The sequence below is a fragment of the Lates calcarifer genome, linkage group LG4 (assembly GCF_001640805.2).
Source record: "Lates calcarifer isolate ASB-BC8 linkage group LG4, TLL_Latcal_v3, whole genome shotgun sequence".
Classification (NCBI taxonomy): Eukaryota; Metazoa; Chordata; class Actinopteri; family Centropomidae; genus Lates; species Lates calcarifer.
In genome coordinates this window covers 1,226,077-1,242,132 of record NC_066836.1, presented here as the reverse complement: position 1 = coordinate 1,242,132, position 16,056 = coordinate 1,226,077, and the positions used below count along the sequence as shown (strand labels likewise).

The window sequence follows — 16,056 nt, the reverse complement described above, 5'->3', positions numbered from 1 at the left end:
TGTCATCAGTCCATCTCATTTATCACTTTAATAAAAAAATTCATTTGCATGATCGTAGTTGACAGACTGTGTAGTTTAGCTGATGAACTGTAGAGAAATCAGATCATTAAACTCTCATTTGTGTGATTCTGGAGGGTCCTGACAAACAACCTGTGTCAGTTATGTAGGAACACTTGTTGGCAGTTTAAACTGTAACTTGATCTTTGATTGTTAAAACTCCAAATCCTCATAAAAAACCCATGGATGAGACCTCCAGGTGGGTGGGCTTTGTGTTTAACTCTGTGTGGGTGGAGGGCTCAGTGGAAAAAAGGCTCACTAAGAGACAAACCACAGAGATGGAGGGGGGTGATGAGTGTGTACAGCAGCAGATATGAATCTGTTCTCAGTGGTTATTAGGACTCATAAAAAACTGTTGACAGCGAATCAACACTTCCTTTCCTGCAGCAGACGGGCTGTGTGGGTTTCTGCTCTGCAGCCTCCACACTGTTAGCTGTGGCTTTTCACTTTAATAACACAATGATTACAACCATCCAGAGACAGAAACACAAACCACTGAGACAAACAAGTCATGTTGTTGTTCGCTTCTCAAAGCAGAGCTAGAGCGTCCATTTTGGTTCACCTCAGCTCTCATTATTTCAGTAGGTTACAGTTGATAAAAACAACAAAACCTGTTGTCAGAGGAGTCAGAAAATAAATGCACCCATCATTTATTTAAGCTTCAGCCCCGACTGATCAAGCTGCTGTGTGATCATTGTTATAACAAACGTAGTTTCAGATCATCTCCATCTGCTGGTTGTTGATGTGTGTAAACAACAGTGTCATCAGCGTAGAGTTTTACATTCACACTGACACAGTTTTAAAAGATGATTATTATATAACCTAAATAATCGGGAGACCCAGCACTGAACCTGGTGGTACACCCACACCGACTTATCCTTCTTTTTACATTGTTATGCTAAAATCAATAAAACAAACAATGATTACAAAACATTTTGATTATTTTAGTTTATTGAGAATTATACACTGAATACATTTGACAAATTGAAACTCAACAAAATGTATTGAAAACAATCAAGCTAAAGAAAAAATACTATGAATGAAAACACATCTACCAAACAGCTGATTGTTTGAACTTAAAATTCTATTATTACAAAAGTCAGAATTAAACATGTAAATACTGTAAACTAGAGCATCAAAATGACACTCAAATACAGAATTCACACTGAGTAACTGCAAATATACAAATGCAAATGAAATGATGTGATGAGATCAGATGGAGAGAAAAGGCGAGCAGAAACAGTCAGTCAGCATGTGTGCAGTTGGTGGACGGTCCCTAGTTTCTGAGCATGGTGAGCAGAGAGAGTCCACAGCCGTACACCAGACTCTTCACTATCAGCACTGTGTAGAGCAGACAGAGCAGCTTCACCCTGCACTGAGGCTGGAGAGGATCCAGGGGAACCACTGCAACAGAAAAGGATTCAAAAAGAAATCAGTCAGTCCTCTGCTCCTCTGCTCTCTTTGACAGCGTCTCCACATGAAGCTGAATCACTGCTCAACACAGTCACCAAACCTTCATTACCTTCTTCTGACAAGTGTTTATGACAATTCCAATCACTCCAGGATCAAATGGAAAGTCCAAATATAAAAAGACACTGGTTATTATGAGTTTGAAGTTGGATTCACTGATTTTCTTTCTGTGGCCACTTGGGGGCAGAAGAACTCCACAACAAGCTAAAAATACTCCTCTCTGACCTTTGACCTGACACAGAGTCATTAGATTCATTCTTCATATAGACATATTCATTAGGGGAGCTTTAAGATATAGTCCCTAAAGTTTTGATCAGCTCCCTCAAAGCCCCACATTTAGTACAGAGTCCCCAACAGGTGTTATTAGTCAGAACGGTGAAGTGAAAGCTGTGTGATTGGGATTTGTTGTGCTGTTGGACACTCTAACAGAATCAGGGAGTGTATGTTGAAATCCTTCAATGATGAGCAGAAAGTGAACAGACTGATATGCAGCCCTAACTGCAGCACAACATTGGAGCTGTCCATGCAGAGAGGCAGCAGGTGATCTTACAGTCAGCTTGCTGTGGAGCTGGCTGCTCTGTTGGCTCTCTCTCTGGAGGACAGGAGGCTGCTGGAGCTGGAACCTCTGAAACAGAAAAGGAGTCAAATGTTTGGAGTTGCAGTGAGAAATGTCAGTCCTCTGCTCCTCTGCTCTCTTTGACAGCGTCTCCACATGAAGCTGAATCACTGCTCAACACAGTCACCAAGCCTTCATTACCTCGTTGTATTTGGGCCTCCACTGTGCCCGTCTCGTGCTTGACGGAGCAGTGATATTTATTCGTGTCGAAAGCATCTCGGTCAACCAGCAAGATGGAGGCGGTTTGTCCTCTGAGCTCCAGCTGCTCTCCCTCAGCAGAGGGCACGTCCACCAGAGAACCATCCTCCTTCTGTCTTTCCCAGGAGAACTGGACCAGAGGAGGAAACATGCCTGAGGCCAGACACAGCAGGGAGGTCTTCCCCCCCAGGTGGGCTCTGGATTCTGCTGGGTACACGCTCACCACGGGCTTCACTATCGCCTCATCTGAAGTTTGACAGCAGCAACAAGCAGCACACACACACATTCACACAGTCAACAGCAGCTTCCAGCACTGCACTGCATTCAGTCTGATCCTGGAAACTACATGGACTCTGATCACTAAACTACTCATCAATACAGCACAAAGTTCACCACATATACTGGATTCACCTTCACATAGATTTACTCTGCTATATATCATGCTTCTATATTATGGATATCATCAGAGAAAGATCAACAAAGATGGCAACAGGATTTACATTCTTTATATTCATATTCAACTTTTAGAAATCACAAGCTCAGAATAGATGTGTCATCATAATATTATATATTTACAATATCTGAAATATATCTTTAACAAGAAAACGGAAGAAGAAAAAAGAAGTGACAGTGTGTTCTGTATTGTCTTATATTTACAGAGATATCATTTTTGTATGTATATACATATATAAAAAATTAATATATTTATAATAAATCATATTTTGTTTTAGATAAATTTATAGTCATCCATGTTTAAATTCATTCATGTTTAAAATACAATTGTAATTAAATTTTACATTTAAATACGTTTTGATGAAATAATTACATTTATATATACATCTACATGAAGAGTATTTGAAAACAAATTTGTAAAAATAATATAGAGCCTGTATATCTTCAATAAAAAAAAGATATTTTCCATCATTTAAAATACAGTGGCAGTTATGAGAGAAAACATTAACTGTGATATATTTTGGTTTTATATATTTTATCAAACATTGTGTTTTTGTATCATTTTATATCCACACATGTATAATTTTTGTGCGTGTACATACACAAAATTTTATATGTCTATATTGATTGAATTACATTTTTTGTAACATCACTATATATTATCATAATTTTGTTATTGAATAATTTGCCCTTATAAAATTTTCAATAAATTCTCTATTAAACTAAATTCATGTTTTTGTTTAAGAAATATTCACAGTCATATAAAGAACAATTATTATCAGAATGCAAATACAGTAAAAACAACATATAGGTTATTTGTTATCAAACAATTTTAAATATATATAATTCATATTTTACACAAAAAGACACATTCACCGTTATATAAAGTGCAGTTACATTCATTAGATCTATAGTTTTAACACAGATCTATATATTCCATCAAGCATTATATATTATATTCATATTTTTTATGTCAATCTATTAATATATATATATATATATATATATATATATATATATATATATATATATATATATATTTGACCTAAACCACATAGTTATTTAACACCGTACATTTCTGAGATTATTATATGTAATATTTTACACAATACATATATTCCATCAGACAACAACTGTATTAATTTACTGTATTTACCAGCATCAACTTTTGAAATCTCATTTCCCATAAAGGAAAATAAGGTTTAAAAACCAGTGAACTTTGAAGAATCAGAGTGAATGTGAAGAATCCTGCTCATCACTGAAATTCACTTTGATTAACTCACATTTAGTAGAAAAAGTCAAGTGAGCAGGAAAATCCTCCACAATCATTCATGTAGAAGTGAATTGATTTGAGGAGAGAGAAGAGAGAAAAGAAAAGCAGTCTGATGATTCATTAAGCAGCAGCTGATGAGAATCCACAATGCACTTACAATACAAGACTTTTTGGACTCTTCCAAAACTCTGGAGCTCAAGCAGAAAGAAAGAATTCCTTCTGGTGTGCAGTGAGATTTCAACATCTTTTCACTAATTCTTCAACTTTTTCATTGAACAACGGCTGCATAAGGAACTTTGGACTAACTCTGAAAAAACTAACATGTAAAGTCTGAAGCAGCAGAAACTGACTTCAAACACATTTTCAACTTCTTCAATAAAACAACTGAAGGAAAATCAATGTTTATTCTTACCTGTTACATACAGTTTAGTTCCAGAGCCAAAGATGAAGACCAAGTTTCCCACAGTGAGAGAGACTGATACAAAAACCTGTCTGCTGTTGAATGTGTCAGCTGAGGTGAACGAGTCCAAATGATGAAGCAGTATCATATTTCAGCTCCATGATGTGTTTCTCTAATGTTCAGATCAACATGACTGTCTCTTCTTTTCTTTGCTTTTTTCTTCACACTGAAATATCTCAACAAATATTCCCATTTCAACTGGTTTAGACGTTCATGTTCCCCTGAGGATCAACTGGAATAACTTTGCTGATCCTCTGACTTTTCATCTAGCGCCATCATCAGGTCAACATTTTCATGTGTCCGATACTTTGTCAGGGTGACGGCCGTGCCTCCAGTTTTTCCCTTGTGTTTCTTGGATTTCTCTTTCCCCTGTGCTCCTCTCTCTCTCTCTCTCTCACTCTCTCTCTCTCTCTCTGTGTTGTGGCTCCTCTCTCTCTCTCTCTCTCTCTCTCTCTCTCACACACACACACACACACACACACCTGTGATCCATCTCCTCATCAGCTCAGCTGTATATCACCATAGAAAATGATGTTGTTGAATTGCTGTGTTGCTTCTTACAAACGAGCACAGTTTGTTCACCGTGCTTCACTCAACACTTTATTTCACTTTACCTCGATGATTATCACCATTTTCCTATATTACAAACTGCACATTTTCTGTTTATTACAGAGACTTTTAATGCTGATAGCTGCACTTTAACTTTTTTACTTCTGTGCCTTTCTTATATTTTATTTTTTATTTTTGTCACTCTTGTTTCTTGCTGCTGTAACATGAAAATTTCCCACAAGTGGGATAAATAAAGTTTATCTTATCTTAACACATTCATTCCCAGTTCATTTTCATTAATTGTAGCAGGAAGCAGGAATGTTATCTGTAATTTGTTGCTTCCTTTCCTTGTATTTAGCTAGCTACATACGCTCAGCAGCTACTTCATCAGGTACACCTGATAGTGCTGGGTTTCACCTCCTGCCTAACTGCCTTAGTTCTTCATGGCATAGATTTAACAAGGTGCTGGAAACATCCCTCAGAGATTTTGGTCCATGTTGACATGATAACATCACACAGTAGCTGCAGATTTGTTGGCTGTACGTCCATGATGCTAATCTCCTGTTCCACCACATCCCAGTGTTGCTCTGTTGGACTGAGATCTGGTGACTGTGGAGGCTGTTTGAGTCCAGTGAAGTCACTGTCATGTTCCAGAAACTAGTTGGAGATGATCTGGTCTTTGTGACATGGAGTGTTATCCTGCTGGAAGCAGCCATCAGAGGATGGTACACTGTGGTCATAAAGGGTTGGACATGGTCAGCAACAATACTCAGGTAGGCTGTGGGGTTTAAACAATGTTCAGTTGGTACTAAGGGGTTTAGGACAAATTCTGACCCTACCATCTGAATGTTGGAGCAGAAATCAGACCAGGCAATGTTTTTCCAATCCTCTATTGTCCAGTTTTGGTGAGCCTGTGTGAACTGTAGCCTCAGTTTCCTGTTGTCACTTGACAGGAGTGACACCTGGTGTGGTCTTCTGCTGTAGTCCATCTGCTTCAAGGTTCAGAGATGATCTTCTGCAGACCTTGGTTGTAACCAGTGGTTTTTCAGTTGTTGCCTTCCTGTCAGCTCGAAGCAGTCTGTCCATTCTCCTCTGACCTCTGGCATCAACAAGGCATTTTCACCCAGAGAGCTGCTGCTCACTGGATATTTTCTCTTTCTCTGACCAGTCTCTGTGAACTCTAGAGATGGCTGTGTGGGGAAATCCCAGGAGATCAGCAGTTTCTGAAATACTCAGACCAACAACCATGACACGTTCAAAATCACCTTTCTTCCCCATTCTGATGTTTGGTTTGAACTTCAGCAGCTCGTCTTCACCATGTCTACCTGTCTAAATGGTTTTTTACAGGACAGTCTCTGTGGTGCAGGGTATACGCTGGTATACAGAATATAACCACTTACTGTTCAGTCAGCATTGAGTAAACCCACTTCTAAAATCCCCCCGATGCAAATCCTTCAGTCGTCCTCCACAAGCCAAGTATGTTTTCCTAGAATGATGAAGGAATGACCTGCTCTACTCTGCCTCTAACTGGCTGGTACATGTTGCTTCTCTGGTTGGGTTGGTTCGGTTTAGACATGAGGAGTGATGATTGGTTTGGGTTAGAATATCAGGATAAGACAATCAGAGACAGAGAGGGCAGGTCAGGCCTTCACCTTGCCATCCTCTGAGAAAAATATGGCTGTCAGTACAACTCACAGCTGATCCAGTTAGGATAAAACCCTAACCCTAAACCAGGACCAGTAATATTTGCAAACTGTCCCTCGACAAATAATGTTAGTTCAATAATGGTGGAAGACTCTGACCTTCACTATCTGTTACTGATCAGCTGTTCAAAAACACAATTTACAGAAGAAACTACTGGTCCACAGACTGTTTACAAGGCGAGAGAATAGTTGTCAAATTTTCATGTGAGGAAGGAAAAAGGAAATGTTCACTGAAAATGCATTGTTATGTAATTGTCTCACCCTGTAGTCTTTGAGTCAGTAGTGATGTAAAATCTGCATCTGTTCTGTAGCTTATGGTCATTTCATAATGATCCTTACTCCCTGAAATCATTTCATTATTGTGCTTGTGTATTTCTTCTTTGTCCTCACTGTGTGGAACAACAGGAAACCTGCTGAAATATCAGCTACAAATATGAATCAATATCAGAGAAAAGTCCAGAACAAGTGTCTGAGATGGAGGTGAAATATGTGAACCTGGGCTGTGGTTTACTGCTCTCTTCCTGTCACAAACACTGTTTGACATCTGTTCATCTGTTGGTTTTTGTTCAGGCTGCACCCATCATTTCTCACTGTGGGAACTATAACAGGAGCAGTAGTAGGAGGCTGAATGAGAGACTTGAACTGTCGCTATCTTCAACTCACAGCTGCTCTGTGTTCTCGCAGCTGTGAAATCATTTTCCTGAGGATGATTGTAAGGTTTACCTGGGCTGCCACCACTAGTAATACGCAGAATTGCTTTGAATGTTTCTTTGTCTTTCTTCTGGTACCAGAATACATAATTACTGCCACACTGGTTTGTCCGTCCACAGCTGAAGGAGACAGTTTCACCAACTCTCCTGGTCAATGATAACTGGTCCTGATCCAGATCTGCTGCCATGGCAACCAGCGCTGTAGAGACACAGACAGGTAGATGAAGGTCAGTGTGACAGTGTTTGTTAAAGGTTGAGTTTGTTGGCTCCTGATTGGCTGGAAACACTCACCTGAACACAGACAGCACAGAGCAGCAGCTGGGAGGAAAAGCATTTTGTGCAGTGGTGTTTCCTCTGGTGAACCTGGGGAGAAGTGGCGCTCTGATGCAGCTGAGGCCAAACAAGGACGAGCTGTGAGATCAGACGAGGGCCACGTGCTTTCTGACAGCTCCTCACTCCTCCCATCAGCCCCTGCGGCCCACACACAAGGCTGCTGCTGCTGATTGAAGCTGAAGCTGAAGCTGAAGCTGTTGTGTGCTTTTCCTCTGAGGAACATTCAGGTAGAAACAGCTTCTATTTGTCAGTGTGTGATTGGTCAAACTGAGACCTTCAGTCTCCAACAGGCTGTTTGTCTTCAATCTTCAAATGTGTGCTGTTGAAAAAGAAGATGAAGGTTACTGTCAGCCTGCAGAGGGGATTCATTTCTTATTTCTACTCTGTCTCTTTGTTTTATTCTCATTCTTTCCATCTGTTTCTAAATGAGGATTTTTCCCAGAATTCTCTGTTTCTCTGAACTGACTGAGTGAAAAGTTTCTTGGTCCTGATTTGAATCTGACAGCAGATCAAAGATCTGGGTCACCATGATGCAGAAACACAAGAAAACATTCATGTTCCCACAAACACACTCAGGTTGGTGGTGAATTTAGAAACACACTCTGTTATCTGTTGTTGAACAGCTGTGATGGAAACACACAGCTACAGATCCACAGAGAGTGTGTGTGTGTGTGTGTGTGTGTGTGTGTGTGTGTGTGTGTGTGTGTGTGTGTGTGTGTGTGTGTGTGTGTGTTGGGGGTTGAACAGGGGCCCTCAGGTCCCTTTAGCTCTGGGGGACTCTAACAGGTGAGTGTGGCCCTGTGTTGATGTGGCCCTCCTCTATATTCTGCTGATGCTTTAGCTTGGAGGACTTGTTGTTTTCTGATGTGACAACACTGTGGTTAATGTTTGGTTAGGTTGAAGGAAAGATGATGGTTTGTCTTCAAAGAAGCTCTTTGTTAAGGTCAGATGAGCTGCGTCGTCATGGTAACAACAATAATCAGCTGAAGGTCAGAGAACGATGGTGGTGACGCTTTAAAAACATCAACAGTGACTCTCTGTTGGAGATGTCGTCTAAACCTGCTGAAATATCAGCTACAAATATGAATCAATATCAGAGAAAAGTCCAGAAAAAGTGTCTGAGATGGAGGTGAAATATGTGAACCTGGGCTGTGGTTTACTGCTCTCTTCCTGTCACAAACACTGTTTGACATCTGTTCATCTGTTGGTTTTTGTTCAGGCTGCACCCATCATTTCTCACTGTGGGAACTATAACAGGAGCAGTAGTAGGAGGCTGAATGAGAAACTTTAACTGTCTCTATCTTCAACTCACAGCCGTTTGGTTTTCTTTCAGCTGTGAAATCATCTTTCTGAGGATGACCGTAACTTTTATCAACGCCGCAACTGTTCTTGTTAATATCAAGAATCAGTCTGAATGTTTCTTTGTCTTTCTTCTGGTACCAGTATACATATGTACCACACCCCTCAGTCCCTCCACAGCTGAAGGAGACAGATTGACCAGCTCTCCTGGTCAATGATAACTGGTCCTGAACCAGATCTGCTGCCATGGCAACCAGCGCTGTAGAGACACAGACAGGTAGATGAAGGTCAGTGTGACAGTGTTTGTTAAAGGTTGAGTTTGTTGGCTCCTGATTGGCTGGAAACACTCACCTGAACACAGACAGCACAGAGCAGCAGCTGGGAGGAAAAGCATTTTGTGCAGTGGTGTTTCCTCTGGTGAACCTGGGGAGAAGTGGCGCTCTGATGCAGCTGAGGCCAAACAAGGACGAGCTGTGAGATCAGACGAGGGCCACGTGCTTTCTGACAGCTCCTCACTCCTCCCATCAGCCCCTGCGGCCCACACACAAGGCTGCTGCTGCTGATTGACGCTGAAGCTGAAGCTGAAGCTGTTGTGTGCTTTTCAGGACTGAAACTGACACACTGCTGCCCTCTGCTGGCTGTAATTACACACTGCAACCACACTGACTTCTATACAGTATCAACGCCTTCTTAAAATAATAAAAGTCATTTTTTCAGATTTTTCAGGAAACACAAAAAACTGAACCACTTGTTGAATATATGATATTTACTAACAATTTTAATCAAAACAGTTATAACAACAGATGCCTATTGACATACAAACTACAAGGTCAGTCAAACATGGAACAAGAGAGAATTAAATAACTTAGGCAAATTAAAACTAAAAAAAGTCACACTCTTGACATAGACAATTATACTAAAGGGGTAGAATGGCACAATCTGTTTAACTGAGGATGTAGGCAATTTTTCATTTTTGGTTTCATTTTTGAAAAAAATGACTTAGGCAATTATTTTAAGAGGGTGACGATATGCTACTACTGCTACTATTTCTACTAACACCTCTACATCTACTGTGCTGCTGTTACTGTGAAACCTTCACTTTGCTGCTTTCTGGTGTCTGTAACAACACACTGATGATGATCACATGTTGTGCTTCCTATTACTACTCTAGGAGTACTACTCTTACCAGACAGTACTACCACTACTGTGGTTGCAGCTATTGCTTACAACTACTACTACTACTACTTATACCACAACTACTCTTTGAGGTACTTGTACTTAAAGCAACACGATGTAACTATTTAAGCCTAAAATCTCAGCTTCAGAATCAGTGTGATGGTTCAGTGTAACAGGGAGAACAGAGCCTCTGTCTGAACTGTCTTGCAGAAGTTATTACCACTCCTGGCTGCAGAGGGCGCTGCTGATCAGTAAAAGTTTATGGTGTTCAGCATTTCCACCAAAGAGTCATTTCTCTTCTTCTCACATGGTTTCATTTCAATAACTGTTCAAATGATCAATATATCACTAAAAGGATTAGATACAAGTCTAAAAACTGAAGACAGATCAGTGAATCCCATGAATCATGTGATGACCCCTCAGATTTCTCTGGTGACCCTTTAGAGGAGCCCGACTCCTAGGTTGGGAACCAGTGGACTAAACTCTCTGACTGTATCTGACGTAGTTAAAACCAGCTCCACCTGCAGCAGCTACAACAGTAACATTTTACTGAAGCAGATTTTCTGCAACAAAAACCTTTATTGTTGATAGTTACAGTACATTTAGCTGAAAATACTTTCTCTTCCTTATGTAGCCTTTCAAATGCAAGATTTTACTGTAATGGAGTACTTTTACTTAAAGTAAATAAAGTATCTGAGTGCCTTCTCTACCGCTGCAAACACTGTTTTAATCAGTACTTTTACTGCCAGCTCCACGTTATTACAGTACAGCTGAGGTGGTGTAGTGTGTCACTGCAGCCACCAGAGGGCAGAGCTACACACGCAAAAAGAAACACAAGACTGAGGTTTGGACGCTGAAGTAATGTGTTGTTTCAACCAGCAGAGGGCAGCAGAGTGACGGGTTTGATTTCTGACAGCAGCAGATCGAGGATCAAAGATCATGAGAGTGAAACAAATTGAAATGTGACAATAAATCCAGAGAAAACTGCAAAACTGAAGTTGAAACTATCAACTGTGACCAAACAAACAAACTCAGGTTTAGTTGTTGTTTCATGTTGTTTGTTGTTTGCCTGGGTTCTTTTAGGTTCTTCTACAGGTCGGTTAGAAGGTTTCAGTGGTGATTGAGGAGGTTCTACTGATGGTTTTAATAGTCATTAAGACAGTTATGGAGGCCCTGTAGGTCCTGAGGTTCTAGTGGTCATTAATAAGATTTTACATGTCATTTTGGAAGTTTTAGTGGTCAAGGTTCTACAGGTGACCCTTAAGAGGGTTCTACAGGACCTGTATGAGTTCCAAGGGGTCTTTTGGTGGTTTTAGTGGTTCTTTAAAAGGTCTAACAGTCCTTCAGTGGACCTTTAGGAGATTTTAATAGTTAAACACCTGGGATGATGGGAGGTTTTGCAGTGATGTGTTGGACGGTGTTTTATTTATTTTATTGTCCTTTGGAAGAACATTGTTGATCTCTTCAGTAGAGTTCAGTACACTGGAGAACTGAGGATCCTGGTGGAACATCACACTGCTGCACAGTGTTCCTGTAAAACAGATCTTTATTCTCAGTGAGTCTTCAGGTTAAATAAAGTTAGTCCTGTATACGACCAGGGTCAGTGAGACGTTTGTCCTCGTGAATATTTCAGTGAAAACATTTGATCAGCAGTGTGACAGGATTCACTGCAGCTGCATGAACATGTGCAGAGTTTAATGTCAGATCAGTCTGTACAACAAGTCACTGAGGTTTATCAAAAGTTCTGATTAATGGGTTTAGGTTTAGTGTATTGTTCCCTCTGACAGAGAACTGACTCACCTTCACTCAGAGTGAACATGATTCTGATTATTGCAGTAACTTTATTTTTATCAGGTTATTTTTTCATGTCTTTCTTTGTAGTTATTTTCTTTTAGTTTGTATTATTCTATTTTTCCTTTCTTTTTTAATCATATTTTATTTTCTCTTTAAATCTTTTTACTCTCTTCTTTTCTTTTATATTTTGTTTTTGTTTTTTATCGTTTTCTGTTTCCACATTTCTTTATTTTATTTATGTTTATTTGTTGTTGTTTTCATGCCTTAGTCACTGAGAGCTGATTTCCCGGAACTTTCTGCTCCTGCATCATTTACTGTCAGCACGGACCACCCTCTTTTTACAAGACCTCCGCGGAGAAAAATAGTTCTCTTCTCTAACGCATCTTCTTGCTTCGTTTTGCGCAAAAGTCGAATCGCAGATGAACTTTTCTGACAGGAAATCTGTCCACGTTAATTTTCACGCTGTCACCAACAAACTAACAGGATGTTTTTGTTTACTACGTACTCAGATTTGGCGCGAAAATGGCAGATGACGAAAAAAAGGGGGCAGAGCTGGAGTATTAAAGTCCTGCAGAGCAGCTGTTTGCTCTGAGTCACACTGAGACCTCGGAGCGGAGTCATCAGTGTCGGAGTTTGATACTCACTCTTATTGATTATCGATCGGAAGAGGACATCACTTTCACACGCGGACTCCTCTGGATTAAACCTGAACCCTCTCACTGAGACCTCTCCTCATCGGTCAGAGTTTATTGTGGCAGATATAACGGTGAGTCTGAACTGGATCAGTTCTGCATCAGTTCTCCTCAGGACTTTTAAATGATCACTAAGTTACTCTGAGATTAGGCCGAATTTATCTCTGACAGTCGCTGTTACTGTGATCAGAAACAGGATTTTAATGCCTGTTAATTAAAACTGTGATTTCACGACTTTAAAACAGAGTTAGAGGTTTTTATAGCGGAGTCTGGTGACTGTTCGCGCATCTGCAGCTCATCCACAAATCAGCTGTTTCTACCTGGACCTGCAGTGTCTGCGGTGCATTTGATCAGACTGTGATTCTGTCTCACTGAAGTTTAAATGTTTCTGATGAAACTTTCCGTCCATATGGAGCAGATGGCAGCTGTCGACCTTACAGCTGATTAAGGTTGTTTGCTTTTCTAGCTGACGCTGTTTAGTGTGTTTTTATGAGCCGAACTGTGAAGTGTCTTCTACTGATAATGAATATTCGTGTTTGAATCATATTTGATCGCGTTAACCTTCAACCGGAACCAAAAGAGTCTTAAACTTACTGTTTTTTGAATGAGGTTTTGTGTGATACCTGCTCTGCCTGTGCTCACCAGTAAAACCGGTGAGGTTTTAGTTTGGTTCAGGATTTCTGTGCTAACAGGAGGTTGGTCGTGTACCTGCTGAACACTGACACCTCACCTGTCAACATCTGCTTAAACCACGTGTCCATATTTTCCCCCTGACGTCACAGATGGTGGCAGGTCGGCAGCTTCCACCTGATAACACCTCAATGATCGAAACAAGATTTGTAGTGTTGGTTACTACAGTTTCCATCCATATGCAGCTGTAGAGAAGTTTATTAACTTGGACCATAAATCAGCTGATTTTTGAATGGAGTCTGGTGTAATATTCTCTCAGTGTTCAGTCCAGTGGTTTGTTCTCAGTAGGAGAGTGATGTGATGTGTGAGGTTCAGTCAAACAGACTCTGTCACTGGGGATCAGTCTGACCTGTGACAGCTGTCTGGTATCCCCCTGCCTCTATGCAAATACCTCTGCCCTCAGTTCCTTCCAACATCTGATGTGTTATGTGAAGTTGTGTTTTCAGGGTGGAACTGAATCTGCAGCTGAGCAGCTGAACAGCTGCAGGTAGTGAAATCTCAGCTTACAGATGAAGCTCAGGACAGAAAAGTCGTCAGACCTCCTCACTGATGATCTGTATTTGTCAGAGTGTGGTCAGACTTGTTAAAGCTGCTGTGTCTCCTCAGGCCATAATGCCGCCGGTGTTGACCATGTCCAGCACAAACTACGATTACGACTACGACACGGTCCAGCCCTACTTCCTGGACGGCGAGGAGGAGGACTTCTACCCTCCTCCACGCAGCCAGCTCCTCCTCGGCCCCGGTGAGGACATCTGGAAGAAGTTTGAGCTGCTGGCGACGCCCCCCCTGTCCCCGAGCCGGACGCCATCCCTGTCTGACGTCCCCCCGTCCGCCGCCGACCACCTGGAGGCCGTGTCCGACCTGCTGGACGAGGACCGCAACCCCTCGGCTGCCGCCTTCCTCCAGTCCTTCATCATCCAGGACTGCATGTGGAGCAGCAGCTTCGCCGCCGCCACCAAGCTGGAGAAGGTGGTGTCAGAGAGGCTGGCCTCGCTGCGGGCCCGCCGAGACTCCACCTGCACCAGCACCAACACTAACGGCGCCGCAGACGGAGCAGCTGATCAGCAGGTGGACACAGGCTACCTGCAGGACCTCCACCCACCGGCCACTGACTGCATCGACCCCTCCGTGGTGTTTCCGTACACCACCCTGAGCGAGAGGAGCGCTGACGGAGCAGCGGTGGAGGCGGGGTCAGAGCTGCGTCTGGACACACCGCCACTCAGCAGCAGTGACAGCGAATCAGGTGGGAGCAGGCTTTTATTCTGAAAGGTCCGTCAGGTCTGACTGATTCAACATGTTTCTCATGAGTCCAGGAACTTTAATCAGATACAGGAAGTGTTGTTCTGTAGCAGCTAATATGCTAATTTTAGCAGCTAATATGCTAATATGTTACTGTCCAGTCATTTATCCCTGAACCTTTAAACCCAGAACACAGAGAACACGTGTGGAGGACTGTGGAGGTCCAGAGATCTGGTTTCATAGAAACAGGAAGAAGTCTGAGTGAGATCTGTGCTGATGATTGACAGCAGAAGTAGAACTGACACTTTTCTTTATTTCTCCCCAGAAGAAGAAGAAGTGGAGGAGGAGGAGGAGGAGGAGATCGACGTGGTGACGGTGGACAGGAGGAAGACGTCGCGGCGGTCGGACACGTCCCCGCTGGTTCTCAAACGCTCCCACATCAACATCCACCAGCACAACTACGCCGCCCAGCAGCCGTCAGCGACCCGCGAACAGCCCGCCATCAAACGCATCAGGTCAGAGGTCGCCTCCCCAGCGTCGCCGAGGCGCCGGTGCTGGAGTCCGCGGTCGGACGGAGAGGACGGAGACGACAGACGCAGGACTCACAACGTCCTGGAGAGGCAGCGGCGGAACGAGCTGAAGATGAGCTTCCTGGCTCTGAGGGACGAGATCCCGGCGGTGGCTCGCAACGACAAAGCGGCCAAGGTGGTGATCCTGAAGACGGCGACAGAGTTCATCCGTAAGATCAGAGAGGACGAGAGGAGGCTGCTGACGATGAAGGACGAGCTGAGGAGGAGGAGCAGAGAGCTGAAGCTCAGGCTGCAGCAGCTCAGGACTCATCAGACCTAGTTCGTCTCTGAACATCCAGACTGTAACCAGCGTCACCTGAACGCAGCACAGGCAGCTGTGGACTGAACTACATGGACCAGAATTCCCTCTATTTATTTCATTTTTACTGACGTCTGAACCTTTTAATTTAAAATGTTTTTTTACCTAGAAACCATTTCAATGTGATCGACTGTGATCAGATCAATAACTGTTTATTTAATCAATAACTGATTACATTTCTATTTTTATATTCCTCCTGAAGAACAGGAGGCTCTTCAGAATAAAAGCTTCTGTCAGTGTTAAAGTCTGTTCAGTGTTTTTCTTCTCCCTAACTCTAACTCTCTGTCAGAGGTCAGAGGTCAGAGGTCACGGTGGAGCGATCAGCTTCAGTCTGATTCAGCAGCTGGAGTGGGGCTGAGAGTGGAGGAGGATTCAGCTGCTCTCAGTCCTCGGTGCTGGACTCAGATCAGCTGTCGTCATGTTGTGTCTGACAAACAGCTCAGAGGTCAGAGGTCA

The 16,056-nt window shown here is 42.3% G+C and overlaps 2 protein-coding genes across 2 annotated transcripts; one reads left to right on the top strand and one right to left on the bottom strand.

Annotated features, from left to right (window-relative positions):
- Window positions 1–988: 988 nt before the first annotated feature.
- On the bottom strand, window positions 989–4,824 carry LOC108882467 (immunoglobulin lambda-like polypeptide 5). The gene is made up of 4 exons (XM_018674980.2): window positions 4,480–4,824; window positions 2,285–2,587; window positions 2,078–2,152; window positions 989–1,461 (listed from the first exon to the last, which is right to left on the bottom strand). Exons 1-4 carry the CDS (start codon window positions 4,613–4,615, stop codon window positions 1,334–1,336), a joined length of 642 nt encoding a protein of 213 aa, XP_018530496.2. The 5' UTR covers window positions 4,616–4,824; the 3' UTR covers window positions 989–1,333.
- A 7,823-nt stretch (window positions 4,825–12,647) lies between these two features.
- LOC108882464 (transcriptional regulator Myc-B) lies at window positions 12,648–15,844 on the top strand. The gene is made up of 3 exons (XM_018674972.2): window positions 12,648–12,857; window positions 14,080–14,716; window positions 15,038–15,844. The coding sequence occupies exons 2-3, from the start codon at window positions 14,086–14,088 to the stop codon at window positions 15,559–15,561; spliced, it is 1,155 nt and encodes a 384-aa protein (XP_018530488.1). The 5' UTR covers window positions 12,648–12,857; window positions 14,080–14,085; the 3' UTR covers window positions 15,562–15,844.
- The last annotated feature ends 212 nt before the right edge of the window (window positions 15,845–16,056 follow it).

Coding starts and splice junctions, on each gene's coding strand:
- LOC108882467 (XM_018674980.2), bottom strand. CDS start 4,615: ATGATACTGCTTCATCATTTGGACTCGTTCACCTCAGCTGACACATTC. Junction 2,588..4,479: donor AACTAAACTGTATGTAACAG/GTAAGAATAAAC, acceptor GTCAAACTTCAG/ATGAGGCGATAGTGAAGCCC. Junction 1,462..2,077: donor AGCTCCACAGCAAGCTGACT/GTAAGATCACCT, acceptor TTTCTGTTGCAG/TGGTTCCCCTGGATCCTCTC.
- LOC108882464 (XM_018674972.2), top strand. CDS start 14,086: ATGCCGCCGGTGTTGACCATGTCCAGCACAAACTACGATTACGACTAC. Junction 14,717..15,037: donor CAGCAGTGACAGCGAATCAG/GTGGGAGCAGGC, acceptor ATTTCTCCCCAG/AAGAAGAAGAAGTGGAGGAG.